The 25,934-nt window shown below is 41.8% G+C and overlaps 1 protein-coding gene across 2 annotated transcripts; it reads left to right on the forward strand.

The window, feature by feature from the left end:
* The first annotated feature begins 11,521 nt into the window (after positions 1-11,521).
* On the forward strand, positions 11,522-24,430 carry LOC119006622 (metalloreductase STEAP4-like). 2 transcript variants are annotated; one of them, XM_037075523.1, is made up of 9 exons: positions 11,522-11,852; positions 11,953-12,060; positions 14,845-14,915; positions 15,405-15,489; positions 18,225-18,503; positions 18,591-18,685; positions 18,772-18,925; positions 19,035-19,205; positions 20,805-24,430. In XM_037075523.1, exons 1-9 carry the CDS (start codon positions 11,646-11,648, stop codon positions 21,060-21,062), a joined length of 1,428 nt encoding a protein of 475 aa, XP_036931418.1. In that variant the 5' UTR covers positions 11,522-11,645; the 3' UTR covers positions 21,063-24,430. The 2 variants fall into 2 exon arrangements, with proteins under 2 accessions (XP_036931418.1, XP_036931419.1); XM_037075524.1 differs by having other exon boundaries at positions 11,710-11,852; positions 14,829-14,915.
* The last annotated feature ends 1,504 nt before the right edge of the window (positions 24,431-25,934 follow it).

Here is a 25,934-nt window from a genome sequence, read left to right on the forward strand (position 1 = left end):
GTCATTTATGGTCATATACTTTACGAGCGCTTTTGGGTCTTTTGTTCCCTCTGCAGGATACCTCGGTATCTCAGTGGTAGTCGTCTGATTTTGCACCCGTAGACCAAAAAAAGAAAAAATGTAACCTCTTTATGGTGGACTTTTAATATTAGTTGAACCTGCTGTATACTTGGCCCTCCTCTAGCATACGGCGTCAACAAGAGACTCCTCAGAAACTCCAGAAGAAATTGTGTTTGTCTGTGTGTGTATGTGTGTGTGTGTGTGTGTGTTTGTCGCTGTGTGTGTGTGTGCATGTTTGTGCTCTTTTATTTACTGTAGTCTCTAATCTATAATTAATCACTGTCACTGTCCTAGAATCTGAGCTTTTTGTCTCGTAAATGCGAATACCCACTCCGCTCACTCTTGCTCTCTCTCTCTCTCTCCCTTGCTGGCTCACTCTCTCTCCCCATTTCTTTCCCATTGGGAGCGTCTATTTTAGGAACCTGATGTTCTCTGACAGCTTTCACACATTGCCTCCATGGCATTAACGCTGCGCAAGGCACACGTACACATGCACGCTTATGATAACACATGACACGTTGTACGGGGAAAGCATGCACATGTACATGAAGGAATATGGAGTAACCTTAACGTTTACAGACAGTCCTCAGGACATCTTAGCTGCACTCGTGTAAACTGGCCTCGGGACAGACACAGTGAAATACAAAACAGTCTTTCCAAAAGGCACAGCGCGCTTCCACACACAATACAGAACATTACCATACAATACAATACAACTCAGCTTGGGATGAAACATCACCATACATTACAATACGATTCACTGCGTAATGTACATTCCTCATCCATTTAGTATTGATAGCAGGTGGGCTGTCTCTGCTCGGCTCTGCCAGCTATGATGACATGATATCATGTCATAACGTGTCAAGTCAGATTATGGCCAGCGTCATACATGACATACAGTATTAAGGGGGGGGTGACGTCCCGAGGCTTACAGTGCATGTTTGTGCCTGTACATATGTGTGTATACACTACTGAATTCTGGCACAGATGCCACACATACACACACACACAAACACACACACACACACACACACACACACACACACACACACACACATACTGGTTTTCTTAAGTCATGGGGACCTGTCATCATCCAATCATCATTTGTGGGGACCACACACACACACACTTGTGCAGCGAAGACTGTGAATGACACTTAAATGTCAATCTGTAGCTCAGGAAGTCAGGGACTAATTACACTCCTCTGCTCACACAAAGACGTTCCATCGGCTCTTTCTTTGAATCTCCACGGCTACCTGACAGGATACGTGACCCGGACAAAGCCAGGGGGATTAGTGTCCTGACTCGCGCACACACACACACGCGCACACACGCACACACTCACACACTCACACACTCACACACTCACACTCATAACAAAACACTTACTGAGATCCACATGATCCAGGAGAAACGTTCTTATATGAAGTGATTCCTTTCACACACGTGAACGCGTTCACGCATAAAGTTTGTCCTGCACTGGACTTAGTAAATTGCTGCTATTTCATGCTGCTGCTAAATTTACTATTTTTTTCACTTTATACCACTTGTCACTTTATTCAATCTTATTGTGTACTTTCTTTTCAGTTTTATGCTGCTCGCGGTTGGATTGCATTCTGTGTACTTAGTAACTAATTTATTTGTTACTTTACCATTATTTATTACTTTTGTATTCCTTTCTCACTTTGTTTTACAACTGTTGCAAGACAATTTTCCTCGGGATAAATAAAGTCTTCTTGAATCTTGAATCTTGAATCTTTGGGCTGTATCTTGTCATCTTGCTCACTGTATGATCATCTGACATTTGCAAGTGTTTTTTTTTTTCTCTTTTCTTTCTTGAAAGGAAATCAGGAACATCAGCGTGAATGCACCAATCAGCACAAAAACCTGCCACGTTGCTTGGTTTCAAACTGGAGAAGCTCCGGACTGATTGCCTGGAAACTCTGTGTGCATTTGTGCATCGTATCCATACAATGTGCCCCTCGAATTATTCTGCTGAATATGAAGGTCATCGGCAAGGGTATTCTGAGTAATTATACGTCTTCTCTTCTGCAAGCCAATCAGAAAAGGACCACGCCTGGCCCCTTGACCTGTCGGAGTTCACTGCTCTCAGCATGGTCACACAGCAATTAACCCACAAATACTGTGAAAACTGTCTCTCCTCCTGACTCTCTGTCCTTCTCTCTCTCTCTCACACACACACACACACACACACACACACACACACACACACACACAGACACATTCATGCGCACATGCATGAACTGCAACTGATGCAAATTTAAACTGCATGTCTCCCTCGCCGCTCCTTTTCCATCTGTGCCCTTCTAAACGGGGTCAATTTTATCAAATGGAATATTTTAGCACAGTCATTTGCACACTGGAGCGGATAGATTCAGAGGAAATAGAATGTTAATTTGTTTTAACAGCAAGTTTAATGCCAGCCTTTGTCAAAAAATAAACATTCCCTGCTTTCTATCAGGTTTCTCTCTCCGTATAATCCTCTGCATCTCTCTCACACACACGCACAGGCAGGATGCATCATTCAGTGTGTGATTTTCACCTGTTCTTGCCGACACCTGCCATTTCAGGTTTGCATGCGCTGCATTTTTCAGCCGGCACCTGAGCAAGGACGCTGCCTCATGACACACAAACCCTAATACACACAAACACACACACACACGTAAACACATCTATACAAATCATTCATGCTTGAATTCTCAAATACGTGATTGCCCCAAGTCATTAATTATTTGTGCTTCTCTCAAAATATATTTTCCTGAATGACAAGGACACGCTTAGCGGCTCTCTCTGTCTGTCTGTCTCTCGCTCTCTATCACACACACAAGGACCTACACATGTTCACGCACACTGAAAGCTATCTCAGTTTCAAACAGCTGTATCCGTTAAACGCACCTGCCATCATCCATTATTTGGATGTTAAACTGTATGTTATCTCTGCCACTAGCGACCTCTCAGTCAAAAACTAAACAAATAAAAAAGATGAGGTAATGTTATACAGTTTCATTCACGTCATGTTTATCATTTAGGATAATGTAAGCACACAACTCATCAAAGGTCAAGTCCAACCATTACCATGATGAAAACAACGCGACCCACTATGAAATTGGAAAAAAAAGAAAAACTTAATTACAAACTTAATTACAAAAAAGAACATAAAAACCTTTAAAGTCATTGTTTCTGAATGTCCTGGTAATTTTCCAGGAAATGTTACATATCATATCTTTAAAGACACACTTTAAAACAGGATAAGACTTTAAATGGGATGGACTGAAAAGTAGGTGAACTGTGTCACAATGGAAGAATCTGTCTCTCTCTGTCACACACACACACAAACACACAAATGCACAGAAAAAAGAAAACACAGTTGTGTCCCTTATGGCAGCTTGGCAGTATATGAATATTACATCTTACACCCAATCATCATTTTTATTTATTCATTTATCTGCTAAACGTCTGTTCCTTATCGCTGCTAGCAAGCCATCTGCCTTTTGGAAACACAATGTCGAGTGAACGCGCAGGAATGTTCAGCACAATAGAACATAATAGAATCACATAGAATGGCAAATAGAAGTGCGGTTTTACAGACCTAACAGATTAGTGTACTGTTGAAGACAATGAATAATTCTCTTTCTCTATTAAAAACCTACATGAGCCAGCAGAATGCACGAGGAGCTGGTGTGTCTTATCAGCGCTGACAGTATGTATGGTTGTATTTTCTCCAGGGACGCAAGAGACACGGAAACGCTGGATGGTTCTGAATCAGCCCGGACCGAGAATGTTTTTTTTTTTTTTTTCTTTGCAATTATAGAGAAATTTAAGTAACAAAGCTCTTACATTAACATCACAATACACTTCAATTCAAAGCAAATCCCTGGAAATCATGTTTTCTCTCCGCATTACCATCCACTGGCGACACAGAGATAGACGGGTGGCCAGACAAACCTACAGACATGTAAACGAGAGAGAGAGAGAGAGAGAGAGAGTGACTGTTAAACAAATACATTTTCATATTGAACATGTCTCAAGTGGTTTATTTTCAATTCACTCTCTTTAGTTTGGTTTGCATTCAGACTGAGGTGGCACAATAACCACACCACAGGCAGCAAATACAGCCCCGCTGCCTCTCAAGGTAACTTTATTGCGGTTTGTTGGAAATCACCAGAAAACATAGTTTCACGGGGTGCAAAGAGAGACATGTCTGTGCTGAGGCTGTCAACACTAAACTGACGGTTACTCATATAAAGCAGCCCACAGATGCTCACATGCATATTTCATACATTCGTATCACTTCATGTATTCTTAAATTGAAGGTAATTCGCAGAAAAGACGATTCAAGGCAAAGCCATTATTCTTTTCACTGGAGTCAGGCTGTCATTCAATACATGCTAAAACTTTCTCATAAAAAAAGCTTTTATAAGCTTTATTCTATAAAAGTTAATAATTGTTTAGAATTCCTGCTTGATAAATAGACAATAGTTGTTACCATGGCTACATCATGTGCAGTATAAAAACTAAAAAAAAACACACCTTGTGCAGCGTCTTTGTCGGAGAAAAACAACAGAAGAGCAACTGGTGTGTCTGCCAACAGCACAGCCAAACAAATTCCTGTTGTAGTAATAAATACAATTTCTGTCAGTAATAATTGTGACCACGGACTGATTTCATGCTGCACGCAGCACGAGTAGTTTTCCTCGCAATAGGTGTGTAACCTGTCACCTGCGGCTTTGCATCTGGCAGCTCACATGTGCTGCTCTTTCTTGTTTCATTACCTCAAACAATATCTAAAACTGATCCGCCGTCAAAGAAATAATGAAAATGACTGTTTGTGTGTCTGCAAAAAACACAACAAACAGGTTTACTGATACATTATGTTTCCTGTGGCGGCTTCCCAATAAAAGCCACCCTGTGTATCACCATTTGAACACTTAATATAATACTGAATAACTTAATGTGGTATCGAAAGAATGAACAGTAGACAGCATTGGTGTAATCATGAGATGACATGCTGCATTATTTTTTGCGAATGTGTTTGTCTGAAAACAACTGAGATGCACTGACTCTGCCGGTAACAATGACAACTGCCATACAATGCGATAATAACTGAATGGAACTACACTGACTAGGTTTGTGCTGAAGAAATGCAGACCATGGCACCAAAAACAGATTTGATTCAATGAAAGCCTTAAAGGGTAACATCGCCAATTCCCACATTAAAGTATAATTAAGTCTAAATTAAAGAAAAGTTTATTGGTCTTTGGGAGTACTACTGCATGTATGGCATTTTATGACTCAGCTGCATGTAATCTGATTAATCGCCTCCAGTGACGTCACTCAGTGACTAAGTTGCATTCTGGGTAATGAAAGCAATGAGAAGAATTAAGAAGGTATATCTCTGTATTATGTATTTATTTTAATCATTTGTTTTTGAACTTTTTATGGTGAGTCTTACGGTGTTAAAGAAGTGCGATGCTAGACTAGTGGTGTACAAAACCTGGTGCCTACATTACCCACAATGCAACTTAGCTACTGAGTGACATCACTGGAGGCAATTTATCAGATCACGCGCAGCTTCCTCTGGAGCCACAAAAGCCTTTAAACTATTTTTTTCACATATGTAGGAGTACTACCCGAGACCTGTAAACACACTTTAATGTGGAAAATTGGTGGAGTTTCCCTTTAAGAATGAACATTTAGATCAAAAGAAACCTCATAGTGAACAAATGAACAGTTTATTTGTAGATTTTGATACATACCCTTCATAAATTAAATAAACCATATACAAGTTTGATGGATATCCCGTTGAGTGCATATAAAACCCACGGATGAAATTATCTCATCCAAACAGCATAACACCAGTTTGACTGATGTTCCCTGGAGTGCTCAAAAAACACAATATCCCAAAGTAAATCAAAACAGAGATGTCTGTTCTTGCAAACGAACCTATGAAATATGAATGCCAGACAGAGAGACAGGCAGACAGACCACTCGACTGGCAGGACAGACGAGACCTCAATTAAATTTAGTTACCATGCTACTGATCTAACAGGCCCGCTGCAGGCTCGTAATTATTTTTCACCAATCATGGATCTAAGTGAATAGATTCATCTAGACATTGTATCCCAGAAGGCAGTTTGAAGTGGGGGGGGTGAGTACAAATAGCATCCTGCCTTGTTAGGAGAATTTTCCCCCCTTGTTAACTATAGATTTGGTGTGAAAATGTACATAGAACAATAACAATTTACCTAATCACCATTAATCACCATACTGCTCGTTAAATCTGTGCAAATTGCACGCTGCCTGGCCCGCCGCCTCCTTGCCTCACCCTTACTGCTGTAAAAAATATGGAGCAGAGAAATTGCACCTCTGATGAGTACGAGGTTTTCATTCTCATGGAATTAGACTTCTGTGTCAGCTCTTTCCTACCTTGTCAGCTCTTTCACTCGACTGGAGGTAAGGCTGAGGAGATGAGGCGAAAAATTCTTTAGGCCTATTTCAGCCTCATAATGGGCTGCCGATTTCCCTGCAGCCACTAAGGAGGGGCTGCGCGGATGCATGCTATTTGCGGACCACAGCTGTTTGTCAAAGATATGATTATATAGAATGACACAGATACATCAGAGATTTCAATCTCAACTCTCACAGCATGGCAGCCAAAATTGCTCTGTTCGGTTTCATCTATCTTAGATCATATAAAGAGTGACGCGGGGTGCAAGGGGGAAGGAAAGGGTTCGATGAAGCAAGGAGATTATCAAAACTCGCTTTCCTGGGAGAGGATGAGACAATTGCGTGCGAGCATTGTCTTTGTGGAGGCATTTTCAAAGTGTCACAGTCCCCTCTGTTGTTGAAATGGCTGAATTTCGGGAACGAGCAAGGCCACATAATTCAGCAGCCATGTGTGTCGGACGAAAGAGGAAAATCTCTAAATCTGCAGTTTCATGCAGCTCCTCCCCGCCTCTGATTTCTGCCGCTTGGCTTGCCAGATAAGATTCAGGACTTCAAACATGCAGTCAATGCTCATCCTGTTAGAGCAGAGATAGAGGATGAGGCTCTATGAGTTTCGGAGACGTCCTGTATGCTGTGTAGGCCTGCTGCGGAAATGCTGATAATGCCGCACCAAGCATACACAATGAGATGCACAGAAAGACCGGCAAACATGACACATTCCAGAGAAAAGCATGTGTGCCGTATATACTTACTACAGATATATTGACGTTGCCGGCCCCGCGGCAGCAGGAGAGATGTGTGCAGAAATAGGTTACACTTTCATCCAAACCGGCTCTGATTCTCCTTAAACCTATTCTAAGTGTTTCATAATGAACATCCCAGGCGTGTGTGTCTGGAAAGCCGGTAATGGAATATTTATAGAATATTTCTGGGAATACTTGTGGGAAACTCTGGTTATAACAAGCGCCTTTGTTCTACTGAGGCACGATTTCTGCTTCCATAAGTTGCATCGACGCTTCTCTCTCTCTCTCTCTCTCTCTCTCTCTCTCTCTCTCTCTCTCTCTCTCTCTCTCTCTCTCTTTGTGTCTCATTGTATATACAGTACCTTTCTGTCTGTCTGGGTTTTTCAACAACCTAAAAAACTCAGTCAGTACTTCAATCTGAACCTCATACCTTATGCATTAAAGTAGTAGCCATCATGTGAGAGAAATCCCCCAGAACCCGTCTATCCCACAGGCTACAGTTCAGCAGCATGGATCTACATACAATATGCACGCTGTATCGCAAAACTGTCTTTAATAACCGCGCCTCGCATCACTCTCTGTGCCCTCTGACAGCAGGAAACAGCTGGAAACCCCCAAATCGTTCCCCTCGGGATTTGGACTTGGGCAGCACAGTGGTTCACTCTTGCTCACAGTGCAGTGTTGCAAATGGGTATTCTTCTTCTTCTTCTTCTTCTTTTTTTTCGTCTGTTAAGGTGCCAAAATAAATGTTTAATGTTCACTACTGCATGTAAAAATGTTCAGCAATGCACTGCAGGCCAATCCAGCAAGATTTGCGTCTGGTTTCTCTCGTGAGCAATGCTGCCCTGGCATTTAAAAAGCGGCAGTTCAGCATGGGTTTGATGTAAACACGTCCCAGGGAGCGTCGCCGCTAAATGTCGCAAGATGTTTTTCGTGTAAGCATAAAACACTCGCATGGTTTCAAAATCCTCTCTGGACTCCTGCAGGAGCCTTCAAGGACTCAAGTCTTGAAGAACCTATCAGGGTTGCGTGTGTGGGTTTGTTTTGCCACATTTGGAGACAAATGTTGGACTACACACACTGGCTGATTAGGGAGAGCTTGGCAAATGGGGGAGAACTTGTAAACGTTTTGGATCCAGCCCTCAAGCAGTGCCTCTTCCCACCCGTCAAAGTTTATTTGGCTCAGGTTAGGGCCACATTTTGGGGTTTGGCATGCATGGGTTACAATTACTGTTGTAATCATTAAAGCAGCTTTAATAATTTTTCGTAATGTGAAAGGGGTCGATAGAGGATTATCCCGGGACTCTGCAGTGTCCTTCAGCACCTGTAACACTTCTTTTTATGGTTTTATGGTCCTGTCTTGGTTCACTACTTGCATCAGTGTTGCTTACAGGCAGAGAAGGTAACTGGGGGGGGACATTGTCCTTCCCAGAACCAAACGGTACAGAAACTCAACACTTTGCTGATGAACATGGTGGAACATTTGACAAAGGAGGATTTGAGTCTTGGTGCAGGGCAAGAAAAATAAACGGAGTGACTGTTGGACTTTAATTTGTATGGTGCCTCAGATGAATGGCTTATGTTGCTGTCGGCCCGCTCAGTGTGGAATAAGTTTCCACACACTCACCGTAATAAAATTAAACCTTGCCACAAACTTACTTGAAATTACATAGGTTTTAAAATGTTGTTATTTCAAACCAATTTTTGAAACCTTTTTGCGGCTGACATGAGCAGTACACATTCAGCATACCTATGGAGTTTTCTGTACACTTTTTACTAGTTTTACTGGCAAGCCTTCCCTTCTTGCACAGGAATAAAACTGCATACTCACATACAAGAGACCTAACAGTAGCATAGTAGCATAGCATAGCATAGTCTTCTGCATCCAATCCAAACTGGATTGGATGCAGAAGACAGTGAACCAACACGTTCTCGATCCCCACTGGTGAAAATACAGCAGCTTGGTCAGTGGTTCACCTTCCCCTCCAGAATGGATCTGCAGTCAAGTTCACAATAACAGCTCAGTTTGACTTTCAGTATGAAGCCGATTAAACAGTTTCTGTGATGTCACGTCAAGTTAGGTTACACTTTATTTATGTACTGGTAGATACGTTTTGTTGGGTTGCATTCCATTATGTATGTTTTGTTACTTTACATTTCATTAACTTTTGTTGCTTTAAGTTTTGTAACATTACGTTATGTAGCGTTGAGTTATGTTACTTTAAGTTATGTTACGCTGTGTCACATTACGCTGCATTACATTACGTTATGTGTTACGTCACATGTTACGTTACAGTTTGGTTAGGTTAAGTTACAAAAATACTTGGTCATGTTCAGATTTGAAGACAACATGGTTAGGGTTAGGCAGCAAAACTGCTCTGGTTTTTGTAAAAAAAAACAAAAAACAAAACGTTATATGTTCAGTCTCATAACTCAAGTATTTGATGCACTCAGAGTAAGAACTGGTTGTCAGAGGACATTGCTGACTGTCTTCTGTAGTCATCTTTTATTAAAACAATGTGATGAAATCATTCCTGTCAGCCCTGTCAGGAGTTCAACTCACCTTAACCGCTTCACATGGAGCTGAAGGAAAGACTTCAGGATTGGAGTCCAAAGTATACAGGAGCACATGGATGCAGAGACGAGGAGCCTTTATAAAATCTTGTTATATAAAAAAAAAAAAACACGTCATCTCAGACATCCTCCTGAAACTACAGCTCATTTATCATTACCAGTAACAACAGGTGTCACCAAATAAAACACGGCAAAAATCTCAAGGCTAAGTCAGTCAGAGCACGCCTCCAAGAACAAACAGAGTTCAACCAGTGCAATGTGATTATAGGTGCAGGGGTTGATAAGGTTATCAAGGTTGATAACTTGGAGAGCGAAGAGGTCGTTCTTATAAACAGACAGACAGCGAGCGCGGCCTTGATGACATTGTTACAGCCAGCCTCGTTTTGAATTTACTCATTGACTTCGAAAGTTGTTAATTTAGAGAAGAGATTGGAAAAGAGAGATGGAGTAGCACGAGGGACTGGGTGAGAAAGAAAGAAAGAAAGAAAGAAAGAAAGAAAGAAAGAAAGAAAGAAAGAAAGAAAGATGCTATAGGATAGTGTTGATGAGAAGAGAAAGAGAGAGAAGAAGGGAGAGATTTCCCGGAGGCAGAGCTAGTAAATGAGTCATCGGAGTGGCTCTGCTATCAGGTCTATTCTAACAGTGCTACAAGTGAATGGATGCCTTAAAGGTTAGGCATAAAATGATTTCTCATTTTGCTGCGATATCCCCCCAGGTAGACATTAATGCTTTAGTTATGGACTCGACTGTAAAAGCTCCTGCGGTAACGCGCTGCTTGTCTGCCATAAATATCGCCGGCTATGTATGTGCACATTGTGATTTGGATGATGCGGCCTTTATGGCGAGGAGCGTATTTTTGTGCAAATAGTCAGTAAAGTTGATGTGATGCTATGTGTCATTTCTACAGCCAGGTAGTCACCCTGTCTGCAGAGCCAAATCCCCAGGTGCTGCACATCACAGCTGAGACTCTGCTCAGCTCCGATCATCCTGACCCATTTCAGCACCAACACACACACGCGCCGACCAACACTTGCAAGCACAACCACGCATTTATATAGAGTTAGAACAGCCGCACACAAAAACACATATGTTCCGAGCTTCATTTCTGCTCTGCTGAGTCTGTTCGTGTCACAACTTTGCAGATGTTTTTCGCCACGGGGACATGAACGCTGAATTTATAAAAATTCTCTTGCCAGTCGTTTGGGTGGAACAGTGGGTTTTGAAATGATAATGAATCTGTGGGCCCGGATCTCCCACGTGGCACCATGTCTAATGTGGAAACAGAAGAAATGGAATAAGACAGCCCTGGAAAGCAGCAGAATTCTTTTCTTTTTTTCGTCAAATGTGAAAGTCAAATTCAGGCTGAACTAGATATTGTCTTTAAAGCAGTCCGTGTTTCTAAGAAGTCATAAAATGTTTCAAAAAATGTGAATCAGAGGTTAATGTTACGGAGCACAGCTGGTTCTGCATCCAAGGGATTTACAATTCAAAGTCCTGCTGTATCGTTCAAAAAAAGATATAAATGTACTCTAAGGTTGTTGGGTGATGACTCACAGAAACAACGACATCATCATCTGATAAGAGACGTGCAGGTGCATTGCTTAACTTGTAAATTCAAGTGTTTATTACAGGTGTAATAAAAAAAAACTCACCACTCACACAGACACACACTTTACTATTGCAGCGGGGAAAAACGGGTTAAAAATATCAGGACAATCAGGGAGAGGTGGCGCACAGGTCAGAATCCACAGCGGTATGTAACTACACAGCAGGGAGGATTGACCATGTCAGTCTGTGACCATGACGGGACTGAGTGAACTGAGGCCAGAGAGCGTGTCGCTGCATCCTGTGGGCACAGCAGCTGCCCCTGTGCCGGAGCTGCTGTGCATCTTCGGGACGGGAGACTTGGGGCGCTCTCTGGGCCTGCGTCTGCTCCAGTCTGGCTACAGGGTGGTGTACGGCAGCCGCAGACCTGACAGCTGTGGCCCCCTGCCTCAGGGTGCTCAGGTACAACACATGGCATGACACGACACTCGGAGAGTGCCAAGAAAAGGAACACAAATTTTGCCCATGTGGCTTTAAGTCTTACATGTCTGCTTTCTTACAGGCGATGACCCACGCAGCCGCTGCAAAGTCAGCCAGTCTGATCTTTGTCTGTGTTCACAGAGAACACTATGAGTTCCTGGAGACCCTCGCGCCTCATCTTAAAGGAAAGGTGAATATACGATCTGTCACAATACGATACGTAAAATCTTGAGTACTTGCAGGAGGCAAATCAGGAAGTTGAGAACTAAACTGAAGTTAGAGATGACTTTACAGACCTCCCACATCTGTGTATCTATTGACAATCAAGCAAAATGTTTGCTCTCCATGAACTCTGAATGATGTGATAATTGGCTTGTAAACAATGATTAACAAGCACTGAAGATAATTTATTATCTGCATATCAGCTTCTACATTTACATCCCTGTTGTTAAATAGTTACAGAGCTCATTTTGTTGGGGGACAACAACATTAGTAACAAGCACACTAAAGAATCAGTGCTAAGTTTTTGGCTGTGTATGGAAGCCCTAAATGTTTTAACATAACATTTCCTCTGTTTTCCTGGGATAACGGCCTCAAATTCATTTGTTTTGTTTTTCACAGATCACAAGTTATTTATGACATCATTACAAGATAACAAATGTTGTTTTCTCAAGGTTACGCTGAGAAAGCATTGATCGTGATCGAGCGTTGATACACGCTACAAAGCAAACCACATGAGCCTTTTATGAATTTTTGCCATTAATAGCAGATACCCCTTGGTCTGACATTTTTGACTTAAATCAGTTCCTACGATTACGTTATTAAGCCACATATGCTTGCTGGCATGGCTCTGCTTATGGAAGAGACATTAAGCATTAAGGAATAGGAGGGAACAATCTCATGCTTAATTGTGATAATGGATTAATTCATCTCATTATCTCAAGAAAAGAACACTTGTCATTCCATATAATGACCTAAATGACTCGTGATTTCGAGAAAACAAATCACAGGAAACCAGAGAGAATAATACAATCCACCTATGACTGTTCAGGCCTTCCATAGTAATGCTCTATTGCCTGATAGGCTACATCAGCATCAACTAAGTCAGTGATTCCTGCTCTGTTTCAGATCATCAGCCTACTCATCACCGGGTCAGATTACTTCGTAGACAGTTGATGAATTAAAACTACATATCAATTCTTGTGATTTGTAATGTAATCCACTGGATTACAAGAAATGTAATCTGATCGGAATACTTTTGGATTATTTCAAAATCAAACATTGAAACAAATAGAGGGACGCCCAGAGGAAAATTGAGTTACACAAATTGTGTTTTTTCCCTGTAAACATCTCACAGTGCATTTTGTATTCTTTTTGCATTTTGCATTTACACTGGTCAAACCAAATTACCCTCTTTACAAAAAGAGTGGCATGTGTTTCACGAGTTAATGGAGCAGTGGATTTCACACAAAGTTTTTATAGCCTTAACCACAAATGTAATCAAGTATTCTACAGTATAACAACGTGACTACATTACATATACATGTACATATACATTACATCAGAGATGATTTTATGGTAACTACTTTTTTATAATCTGATTACATAATCTTGATATCATGTGATCTGTTACTACCCAAACCAGATCATTACATAATGCGTGTGTCAGAAAAGAGTGAATCTCTTGCTTTAAAATATTTTTTAGAGGCCAATGTTCCACAACAATCCAGAAAAAATAATTTATATTGTGTATTGGAGGAATGTTGTGTCTTTAAATCACCCCCAAGATTATAAATTGCCAGTATGCACATTGGCAGATAAGAATTTACACTGTGTAATTTATCATTAACCACAATAAAATCCATGACTCAGACTCAGTAGTCAAGCTCCTTAATTAATATCCTTTCCCTTCATAGTTTTATGTTCTCCTGAGTAACTGTTGTGGATCGTATGTTGTAACATGTGGTGTCACACCGGAGTCTTTGAGACTTTGCCATTGTTCGGGCTATTTCTGTTCCAAACTTATGAATTACACATCAGTCTTTGTTCATCATAAAAATCAATGCGCATATTTTCCTGTAGCTTGAGTCTTACAACTGTGTTCACTTGTAACTGAGACACCTTAAATCCCTGAAAGGCGGAATGATGATGTTAAAGGCAAAACAATCAGGGTCGAGTAAACAACTAATCATGATCAACAAGGGAAACCAAGAATTTAAACATCTCAGCACTTCATGAAAATAAAACCAGAGCCTTAAAAAAGCACAGAAGTACAACAAAAAAAGATCCAAATCAATACAAAATGAGTTAACATAAGAGCTACATTAAACAAACGATGTAGACAATACAGATCTGAAATGGATCATTCATTGTGGGATTTGAGCTGAACTCTGAACTGAGCTCAGTCTCCCACAGTCCTCCAGGTTTCATACCTCAGTGTGAACCCCGTTCAGAACAGGTGTGATACGGACACACTGGCAGACAGACAGACAGACAGACAGACAGCTAAACACCTGGCAAAGTATCAAAACTGCTTCTGTGGTAAAACAGGTTTCTCCAGGAGCACATTTTGCCATGATGCAACACAAATGCAGACAGACTCACAGGTTGACAAATTTGCCGCGGCTGGCTGTTACTCTGCTTGTAAACACCGGCGAGGATGCGCTCCACTTTCCTCCGTTCCTCTAACGGGTCATGTGATGACAGCGATGCCTCAGCATGTAAAGCGAGCTAAGGCCTTACTGTGGTCACACTGTAATCCCCCGGACACTGCGCACAATCAACACTTTTGGAGTCAGGAGTGTAATGAGCTCAGTTCTGTTCACAACTTTATCACAAATTCTGAATTCCTCAACATTCTCTTTTCATTTTAATAGGAATATGTGTGAGATAAGATAAGAGTTAATTGAATAGATTACACCACTTTTATCTTTTGTTTCCTCTCCTCTGTCGATGCTGACGGTTTGACTACAAGGTGCTGGTGGACCTCAGCAACAACCTGAAGAAGGACATGTACCCAGACGCCAACGCCGCCTACCTGCAGAGGTACCAGACGCTTGTTAACACATCACAGAATGTAACTAATTACATTTAGTCAGGCGCTTTACTGAAGCACAGTGTTGAGGTATTTTTACTTCAGTATTTCCATGTTCTGCTTCTATATACTTTCACTCCACATACATTTTTTCTATGCTCATAAATGTAATGTTGATGTATTTTTGTCATCATCGGGTAACGTTTCCTCTAGATGAGTCCTGGTTTACATGCCAGCAATTACTTTGCACCAGTGGAGCCAATGTGTGATGTATTTTTAGGAAAGGGCCTAAAAACCACTTAGAGCATGAGACATCAAAACTCGCCCCTGAATCTGAGGGAAATGAAGAGGTTTGCCGGGTTGCAGCTCCCTCAGCATAACGGCTTATTCTGTTCAAGTGGAAACATTGATTCTCAGCATTTCGAGAGCCTTCCTGCCCCTGTCTGTGCATTTGTAGACAGAAACAATAGCAAGTGAAGTCCTTGTTGTGTGTTCTTCAGACTGGTCCCTGGAGCTGCTGTGGTGAAGGGCCTTAACACGCTGTCTGCCTGGGCCTTGCAAAATGGACTTCTGGCAGGAAAACAGGTGAGGGTTGGAAGTGGAAATAAGGAATCTGTTAAAAGATGTCAGTGGGATCGAGGCGAGAACAGAGCCAGGGAGCTTCCGAGCCTTAAGGAAGGCTTTGGTTTGACGAGAGCAAGGATACATAGGAGCAGGAGGAAAGATCACAAACTTGATCTTTTCATGAGTCAACAGTAACTCCTTCCATCATTTCCTGGATTACAACAGCACAAGTGGCTCTCAGACTTATTAATAACATCCGACGAAGGCTCTGGCATACGTCATGCAGGAATTGATTTCTTTTGTGTTCGCCGCACGCGATTGATTTCGCCGTCGCTCCGCAACAATGCAAAGACGGAAAAAGGAGGACAGCGCTCGTATAAACACGCAAACAAACAAATGCACTTTAAGATGTTACCAAGTAGAAAGACCAGTGTTTATTGCAGCATCCGATTCACAGCTACAAAGAGCAACACAAACATGCTGGAAACCCTCTGGAGACCAAACCTGAATCTGCCTCGAATCCTCTTCAACACAAACAAACCCTCCCCTCCACCACCACCACCACCACCACCCGACCCCTTACTACACACACACACACACACACACACACACACACACACACACACACACACACCACTGCAGTGCTCTATTTTCTTTGAAAACAGGTAGCTGCGAGACGCGTGCGTCTTTACCAGTGCACATATAGGTACAGTATCTATCCGCGCACATGCTTGTAAGTGTGTACTATTCCCCGGCCAGCAATTTGATTAGATCCACAGCGGGGCAGTGCCTCTGTCACATTTACATTCAGATGGAGATTTAGTCTGTCGGCCGGCCCCTGCTGTTCCTGGTGCAGTAATGTAGGGAGACATGGCTGGCTGCCCGGTCCACTTATACACACACCTGGGGGAAAACTGCTCAATCCTACCACCTCCACTATATGCCTGTCAAACTGCTCTCTCCCTCCCTCTGTCTGCCTCTCTTCCTTTGTATGATTCGGTTTTTCTTCCCCCCCTTACAAACAACTTAATCGTCTTATCGCAGTGCCGTGAGTGTGGTAATAAGCTTCAACACGGTGAGATCTAGAAATGGGATTACACACTGAGCGGCATATGTATATAGAGTATGCATGTGTCTTTGCACAGTCGCACGCTTCCAGGGGCTTCATCCGAAAATCACTGAAACAGCACTGTGGAGAGCGACAAACAAACAACGAGGGTAATTCTGTAGACAAACACTCACGCGCTACATGTTCCAAACAGGGCTGGTGAGTCATCTATCAATAATCTGAGGGTAATTATTAGCAACTAGAAGACAAAAGCTGATCAGAATGCAGCCAGTGGACAATATATGTGTTGTTTTTGGATTATTATTCTGAGGTACTTGTGACTCAAAGTTGTGCTTGTCTTCAAAAGGACAGTACGCACAGGTATGTGCTGATAGTTTAAGATTTTTAGAAAACAGTGCGTAAAAGTAGTTTCTAATGTAAAAGATAAGCAGCGATTTAAAGTAAGTAAATGCACTCAAGTACTATGCTTAGGGTAACTCCATCAATGTTTAACTTTAAGGTGTGTATACACAGGATCACATGATAAACAAATGCCTCGGTGGCTAAGTTGCTTTGTGGGTAAATTGGTGATGTTACCCCTTAAGTACAGTTTTTTTATAGTTTACAGGAGTATTTCCATTTCATGTTCCCTTGTGCCTCCACTCTTTTCTTTTGAACAGTAGATAATATAACAAGCTTCCAGCCTTTTTGACTTCTGACCCCTTACGATGAAAAACATAGCAGTCTGTTGTCGTGGTCACATTTCAGATGTCTATGAGTTGTTAACAGCCCCACCAAATTGTGATTACTCCCTTGAAACTTCTCACACAATTTAATTCCAGTAAATGTTCAAACAATCCAATATCACACCGAAATATCAAAGATTAGAGAAAAAGTTTTATTTCTATCTAAACTGTGCTTTTTCCTCTCTCCTCTCCCATTCATCATCTCACGACCCCTCAGATTTATCTGGTGTCCCCAAACGGTATATCAAGTAGTTTGAACTAGAACAATCTAAGAATATATATATATCGAAGTACCAAACCAGTTATTTTAGTTTGATACTCCAACTACATTTTGCCTCTAATACCTTTGTACTTTTCTTTCATTAGGTTTGTTCAGGCAGGACTTGTAATTGAGTATTTTTACATTGCTGTGTTCTTACTTTTACTTGATCTGAATACTTCTTCCACATCGAAAGACAAGTCTGGCAATATTTCTCAATGAGCTTATCCCAATATGCCATAGCCTGACATAGCTTAGTCTTCTGTGTCATAGGCCTCCAGACTATTAAAAACACATCAATAGGTCATGCTGTTGGACTGGGAGACGTGTTCTTTCATTGCGATGAACGTGGGCACTGTAGCATATTTTTAATCAGTCCCACACACACATCGTTCTGCATATGAAATTACTCGCTAGCGCACCGAATCTGCAGCTGAAAATACTTCAGAACACATACGCTGTTTGCTCTTGTTAGAACACGTTTGCTAAAACCTACCATGCAGAGATTTTTTTAAGGGAAATTATTTAGCCTTTGAAGAAATATAAGTGTATTTGTGACTTGGGGCTGAGTGGCACAGTTTGAAGAAGTTGGAAAATATTGCTAGATGGGTATTTGATCCTTAATGATGAAACAACCCATGACTATACTGCAGTCCATTTTTTTTGTTTGTTTTGGAAAATAACCCACTCCCCTGTGTTCCAGGTGTTCCTCTGTGGGAACAGTGCGGAGGCAAAGCGGGCCGTCGCTGAGCTGGCCACCAAACTGGGCCTCACTGTTTCGGACAAAGGGTCTCTGTCAGCAGCCAGAGAGCTGGAGGACTTCCCCCTGCGGCTTTTCCCAGAGTGGAGGCTGTCTCTGAGCGTGGCCCTTGGCCTCATTACCTTCTTCTTCTTCTATTTACTCATCAGAGATGTCATCTATGCATATGTGGAAAAGGGGAACGACATCTCCTACAGAATCATGGTATCCCTGGCCAACAAGGTAAAGACCTGCCCCTCTTTATCGTTAAGTGTTGCGTAGGTGGCATGTCGATGATGATGTGTTTTGTGTCCATGCTCCATTTTACAGGTGTTTCCAATAGTGTCTCTCATCATGCTGTCTCTGTGTTACCTGCCTGGCTGCATAGCTGCCTTCCTTCAGCTCTACAGAGGGACCAAGTACAGGTCAGACTTCAAACTAGGGCAGAAAATACTCACTTACTGTGCAATTTGTTGCAAAAGTTGTATCATTATTTGCATTTTTTTTCCAGGCGTTTCCCCAATTGGCTGGACCGCTGGATGCTGTGCAGGAAGCAGATGGGTCTGGTTGCACTGGGCCTTGCTTTGCTCCATGCCATCCACACATTCATCATTCCTATTCGCTATTCTGTCAGACACAAAATCATCTCGGGTGTGGTGAATGAGGTACAGCAGGCTGGTTCAGTTTCCAGCCGTGTTTCTACAATCCTGTACATAGAGACACTTGGTATTGAGAGTCACCATACTAACAGTGCTGTCTCTCTGTCTTTCTCAGATGAAGAACAACAAAACCACCCCGTTCGACTTTGACAATACAGAGGCATGGGGCACAGACTCATTCTATGTGCTGGGAGTCATGGGCTTCTTCCTCTATGTCCTGCTAGGACTAACATCCTTGCCTTCTGTGGGAGGCACTCTCAGCTGGAGAGAGTTCAGCTTCATTCAGGTCAGAGCACAGCTGGAAACGTACAGTCCTTCAAGTGCATGTGCAAGCGTGCAAGCGTGGCTGTGTTCACCTTTACGCCTTTAGAACTTATCGGTCAGGTGCTTACTGTCAGTAAAAAACGTGCCTTTATGATAATCTGTATTTGAAGTGTCCGAGTTTTCATCAGAGTTATTAAAGTGTTGTAAAGGCAATATGTCACTGGCAGTCAGCTCCCCGGAGCCTAGTTAACTAAGTTCCCAGCAGAGGCGCACAAGGAGAGAGAGCCTGGCTGACTTTAGCCCAGGATTTTAAATGTTAAGTTATTCATTAAATAGAATTATGATACCCGATATAATCCTGTGGGAGGAGATTGTTTAATACAGGTCACAGGTCCATTTGTGTAAAGGTCAGGTCCATAGGTAGACCCCAGATAGGGAATGAGATTCAGAGATAGCGGTCTAGGTCAAGATAATCCTCGTGATCTGGTGATAAGAGTCGTGAAAAACATACAATAAAAAGGTATCAATTTACATGATAGGGCTGTCAACAGGGGAGTGTACATTATATGTGTTAATGCCAACATCTGGAGTGACCTGCTGTTCTAAATTTGTTAAATAGGACCCCTGATTATCATTATATGGGCATGGGTCATTGCTGCATAGCATTAACGTGAATGTTTCCTTATTGTGTTGTTTGCACTTATTGTAAGTCACTGTGGACGAGAACATCAGCAGCCAACTGCTAATAATGTGAATTAAAACACATTATCCAAGTAATTAACAGTAACCAGGCCTCAAAGGCCACTGGCGCTGCTAAACCAATTATTTCAGAAACAGCTGTGAGACCATTTGTATCCTAAGCTGTTTGTAGCACTTCAGGATTCAACAAGAACAGGAAACTGACATTCATCTTTCAATCTATCAGACGAATACCACTGAGTCAACTGCAGTGAGTAGATGTTCTAAATCAGTGGATCTCTCATTCTTGAGAAAAATTCCAATTTGTGTCTGTTTAGTTTAACTTAACATAAAGACTGAATTCAGGACAGAAAAGCTAACTTGACTCTGCCTGGAGCTAACAAAAACTGCCTACAATACCTTTAGTAAATCTGTTGCATTTGGGTGACTTCAGTACCAAACATGTGCAAGTAAATACGAGAGAATGTATATATATGATTCTTGGTTTTAAGATTGTAATCCTGTTAATCATCCCCTCTTTTGCTGTATCTGTAGTCTACATACATCTTTTTTTTTTCCTCTACCATTACCGAAATACAGTTACCACTTTTTTCTGTCCTGATTACATAATCCTGTTACATGTACATGTTACTCCCTTGGTCTGCTTATGTATGTTGTGAAATCATGGCATTTTAATTGGAGCACTTTACACCAAAATTGGCAGCTTTATTCAGGTTTTTGCTGCTGATAAATACCCTCTCTGTTTTCCGCTGTTTCCTTTCATGCTACCCTAAGCTAACCCGGTTGGCTACATTTGTACTGACGAGACACAGTAGTGGTATCGGCCTTCATGGCAAGAAAAACTGGATGCACATTTCCAAAAATGTCACGCTATTATGTCAACATTTACTTTCATTATGTTGTTTTTGGTATTGTCTCTCAGTCAAAGCTGGGCCACCTGACCCTGATGATATGCACAGCACATGGCTACCTCTACGGCTGGGACAAATTTCTTCGTGCCTCTACCTACAAGTGGTACACTCCTCCGGGCTACATGCTGTGTCTGATTGTGCCCTCTGTGGTGCTGGTGCTCAAGGCGCTGCTCCTCCTCCCCTGCGTGGACCGAACCCTGACCCGCATTCGACAGGGCTGGGAGAGGAACCCGCCAAGAGATGAGATCAATAAGGCCAGCAACCTGTGAGCTGACCCCTGATGACACGGTGCTTGCCGATTATTGAGGGTTCGAGTCTCTCATTATTTTGAGAGAAAAAGACCCGGTTGTACATAACTATTTATTCTCAAAATGCGGACGATCCTAACCTGAAAAAATATTTGTAATTTGTAAACAGGATTTGCAACATTTTATGTTTTGATTTATCAAAATGTGTTTTAGAAGACAAGCTATTACTTTTTCTATAATGTCTTGCGTTTGGAACAAATACCTTTACGTTCAGGTAAAATGAGTAAGACATGACCAATAGTGCATATCCAAAGACAGTTTTGTCCGTGCTCTGCTGGCTTCTGATTGTGTCCTCGGTTCAGTCAGCTCAGCCTGCTCCTAACTGTGCATTAGCCAAAACAAAACAGAAAGTATAGTTTATCGCAGCCAAATGGACAGGTCTCCATGGATATAAATGTTATTTAATGTCTGTTTCCCCCGAGCTTTGATTTCACGTTTGTGCTGTATCTTTCCGCAGAACGTGGTGAAAAATAGATTGATGTCCCCTGCTGAAAGCCATTGTTTTGATAAACATAGGCACCGGTTTCCGTTTCCCTCTCTCCTTTCCCTTCAAGTGGTGCGATTGCATCCCTGAGGTTGCTCTCTTTTTCGAGATGTTATTGATCTCCCTGTTTTCTAACACAAATGCCTCGCTGCCCAAACCTGCCTGCCTCTCAAGGGCATGCAGACGGTGCACAGCCACCCACTTACGCCGCCCTGACATGTGCACGCACGCAACATAAAGGAGAGGGAGGTTAAGCTAATCATATTACCACATGCCGAGTCCATGCACTCAGATGTACACACAAGAGTGCCAGCGCCACAGATCACAGATTTGGTAGCCAAAAAGCTGACTCGGGAGGCAGAGCAGGTGTGATGAAAACAGACTTTAACTAGATCTGAAGCAGGGTTATAGTTGGCAACAAATTCAGAGGGCTAAAAAGCAGGCGGAACAGAGCGTAGGGTGTGTAACGAAACCAGCATTGACAGTATAGCTTCAATACACACTGATGTCGTGGAGGATAGTGTTTCCTGGATAGAAATTCCAACTTCTAAACCTACGAGTGTTCCAGGTGCAGGACGCCAAACATGAACAATGAACAAGGCTGACCAAAAAAAACGGATGTCTCTTTAGAGCAAACAATTGAACTCTAAGCCATTACGGCCCCCTCCTAGCATATATAAGAAAATTTAAAAATGATGCATGAGGTGACTCTGAGAAACTGTGGGCAAAGATGCAGATGATAGGGCGGCAGGATTCATCTGTGTAATGTGTACACTTGGATGTTGAATGAAAGGTGACACTGATATTTTGCAACAAAGTCATAGCGAAAATAAACAACTTGAAATGTATTGTTCTGTAAAGATGTGAGAAAATCTGGTGATATTTGTGAAGTAACAAAAATCTAATGAATATATACACTGTGCTTAATTGTATGAAAATTCGCATTTCATTTCATTGTTAACGTGACTACTGCAGAACATTGTACGAATGCTTCTTTTTCTGTCACAAAGAGCTGCTCTTGAGGTCATCTTGACCTTTAACAGTATCGGTGGTTTCATTCAGAGAAAACCAAGGCTGCGCAAAACGTGCACCTTGTGAACTGTCAAAAGGCCTGAGTGCACTGCTCTGAATCTAGGTTCTCAAACTGAAAAAGCAGCCTCTCAAAAATCAACGTGCAGAAGTTCCGCTGTATGTTTGGGAATCAGTCTTGTTGCCTGAAATGCATTTTTTCCTCATATGGTAAATTGTACATACTGGATTATAAGTCCAACTCTGTAATGCCCCAGGACTGCACGTTAGACCGCATAACTCGGCACAGTATGGGGCACATGCACCGTGGCTTGTGACAGATGCCATTACTGCCAGTACTTTCACACTTGGAAACATATCAACATTGTCCATTAACCAGCCTATTCAAATAATGCCACTTCAAAATACATTGTAACCCTCTTGCCGTGCATGCTGCCATCGCTGTGTGACGTCAGGGTTGCTGGATTTGAGTTGCAGTTGTGTGCACAGCCTGTGTGAGTAATGTAACAAGTAAGAGTAGATGAGGAGCTGCAGGTGACAGGATGCACAACCTCCAACTTCTCTGTGATGAAACCCTCCTCCCTTTCCCCTCTCCTTGTCATTCATTACGGTTTTCAGGTTCTCTGTTAGTATTGGGTTGAAATCCCAAATTTTTACCAAATACATGCCTTTGGTTTTCACTTTGACAACAGATCATCTGTTGGTCAACACTCTCCTTGTGTGTTAAAGTGTTTGCAAAGAGTTAGTAAACTCTAACTCCTGCTGCTCTTTGCTGCAACTCTGCTGCTGCTGCATGAGGCAGAAACCCTCAGTTTAGCAAAAACAATGGTGGTGGTGTTGGGTAATGTAGTAATGTAATACTTGTATATCGACATGTAACACCAGGAACACTGACTACCCCAGCAAGCTTAATGGATTTCCCCCCCGATCTTTTCAAGTAGGAGGTCAGAAATGTTTGAATTCCAAGTTGTATGGAGCGCAGCATGATAGCAGACCAGGAGCAGCTGGGTAGGCAGGTGACTTGATCAGCAGAGGTGGGAAAGTCAATGGTGACTGCTGGTGGACAGGTGCAGCATGGCAGCTGTGGACGGAGATGATATATTAGTTTATACAACACTAATCAGATGATCCAGAGGCAGAGGAGGGAAGAGAGGAGGATGTGGCAGCTGTCGCCGTGACAGAGTCTGGTGCTACAAGAGGAATCTGCAGCGCCTTTTCTGCCCCGAGCAGAAACAGTTTAGTCAGAAACATCCTGTTATCTCGCATCTAACGATATTATCTGCATACACAATCTGCAAACCCTCACAGCCTCTCACATTGTATTATTCTCCTATTACCAAAGAACTGCTGTTGATTTTAGCTTATTTCCCGCTGTTGGGCTCTGTGTGTGTGTGTGTGCTGATGTAATGAGATAGAGTATTCCAATATTGCCCACGGAACGAATTATGATGTAGCAATGTACAGAAAAGCTGTGAAACAAGCTAGCTTACATTCATCATTTCCTCTCGTGTTTAATGTTGTACACCCGGGCTACCCTGACACCCATAATAGGATTATGTGTGTCCAGCCATGAACGCTCACTTATATCAGCATAAATTGTGGCTAAAGACACAAATCATGGGCAGCATGATGTGACGTGTACACTTGCTGAATGAAAGGCAACCAAAATGATCTTGACACTATTTAACTTGAAATTTCTTGTTAAAAGTATTCTACTGAATAAATAGATTGTGGTTTATTGTATAAAATGTCTTCACTTATGTGTTATATGGTTTGCAGATATACATTTTTAACTTGTTAAGCCCGAGCAGAGCTATATTGGGCTATTTTTGAACACCTATGGTAACATATAAGTTAAATATACAGTTCGGTATCTGAGAGTTTTAAATGGCAGTGATGGCACCAAAATTTGAAACTTATATTTACACATCTGAAGAAACATTTCAAGTGTTCCCTTTATTATTATTATGATACATTGATTATTCAAATAGATACATGCTAATTATCAAGCAGAGACTCAAAATAGAGGCTAGTTCTTCACAGGTTAAGACTGGTTACCGCAAAACATTGTATTAATGCTTCTTTTTCTGTCAAGGAAAGCTGCTACTGAGGGTGTCTTGATGTTTTATCTCGTCCCTACAGCGGTTTCATTCAGAGAAATCCAAGGGCTGTGCAGACATTCAACATTCACAAAAAAGTACCTTGTGAACTGTTTAAAAAGTTGAATGTTAAAAGACCTACACACACTGTTTTGTTTCAAGTTTTTTTTTTTTTTTTCACTGAAAAAGACAGCCTCCCAAAACCTTTCTGATGGATTTCTACATGAAAATGTTTCTTCCTTATGTGAAGGTTCAAGGAAGAATTGAGTCTTGTTGCCTGAAATAGATAAACAGATTTTTACTCATATGGTAAATTTTGACATACAGTATTTTTTATGCAGATCAAAAGTCCAACTCTAAAATGCCCCAGGATTGCACTTTAGACTGTATAATTCAGCACAGTATGGGGCACATGCACCGTGGCTTAGGACATCAAGGCGGCAAATAGCATCCCAAGCAACCCAACTGTTCCTTATTGTCTGGTGTGTTAGACTTTTACTATATGCACAAATTCTCAATCCTTCACTCTGTTGAGGTAAAAGTTACCCTCCATTACATCAGGAAGCAGCCAGCGTACCACAAGGGGCTTTTTCTGAGTTCTCACACAGCACATAATGCTTAATTGATTCAGCACGAATGTCAAAAGAGAGGTGGTTAAGGTGAGTTGTGGCACTGCTACAGCTCAGATCGTGCAGCCTAATTTATTGGGAAACTCTCTGGAGGGTTACAAGTAGCCCGAACGTTACATGACCTTCAGAGAAGAGAGCTTGGCCAAAGACCAGGTGTCTCACTTGGTTACTGTTAAGGAATCAAGCAGTACAACACACATATTGATTCATTTATTTTAAAAAAGAACCTGCAGAGTTCAAGTACAATCAGCCCAAAACACTAGGTCATGGGTAGAAGGCCAGTGAGAGTGCATGTTCAAACTTAGAAGGATAAGATTAAATGGTGTCTGTGAGGACAAAATCAAATCATTTAGAAAAAAAAAACAAACAAACAAAAAAAAAGACTTTTAATTTACAGGTTTCTGACAGAGTTCACAGTTTGCTTTTCAGTGTGCATTTCATTTGATGTCATAATTGTTGTCGCTCACTTGGTGCGACCCTGATCCACCTGCAGCAGAAGTTATTTAGGTTTTTGGTCTTTCTTGTCTCAAGTAAAAGGAGGAAGATTGTTCAAGAATGACACAATTTTGATATAAGGAAAAGGGTTTAGCAG

Source organism: Acanthopagrus latus, chromosome 17 (assembly GCF_904848185.1).
Source record: "Acanthopagrus latus isolate v.2019 chromosome 17, fAcaLat1.1, whole genome shotgun sequence".
NCBI classification, from domain to species: Eukaryota; Metazoa; Chordata; class Actinopteri; order Spariformes; family Sparidae; genus Acanthopagrus; species Acanthopagrus latus.

Excerpts from the sequence above, each read along its gene's own strand:
- LOC119006622 (XM_037075523.1), top strand. The coding sequence starts at position 11,646 with ATGACGGGACTGAGTGAACTGAGGCCAGAGAGCGTGTCGCTGCATCCT. Across the intron at positions 11,853-11,952 it reads CCCTGCCTCAGGGTGCTCAG|GCGATGACCCACGCAGCCGC; the intron begins GTACAACACATG and ends GCTTTCTTACAG. Across the intron at positions 12,061-14,844 it reads CGCCTCATCTTAAAGGAAAG|GTGCTGGTGGACCTCAGCAA; the intron begins GTGAATATACGA and ends TTTGACTACAAG.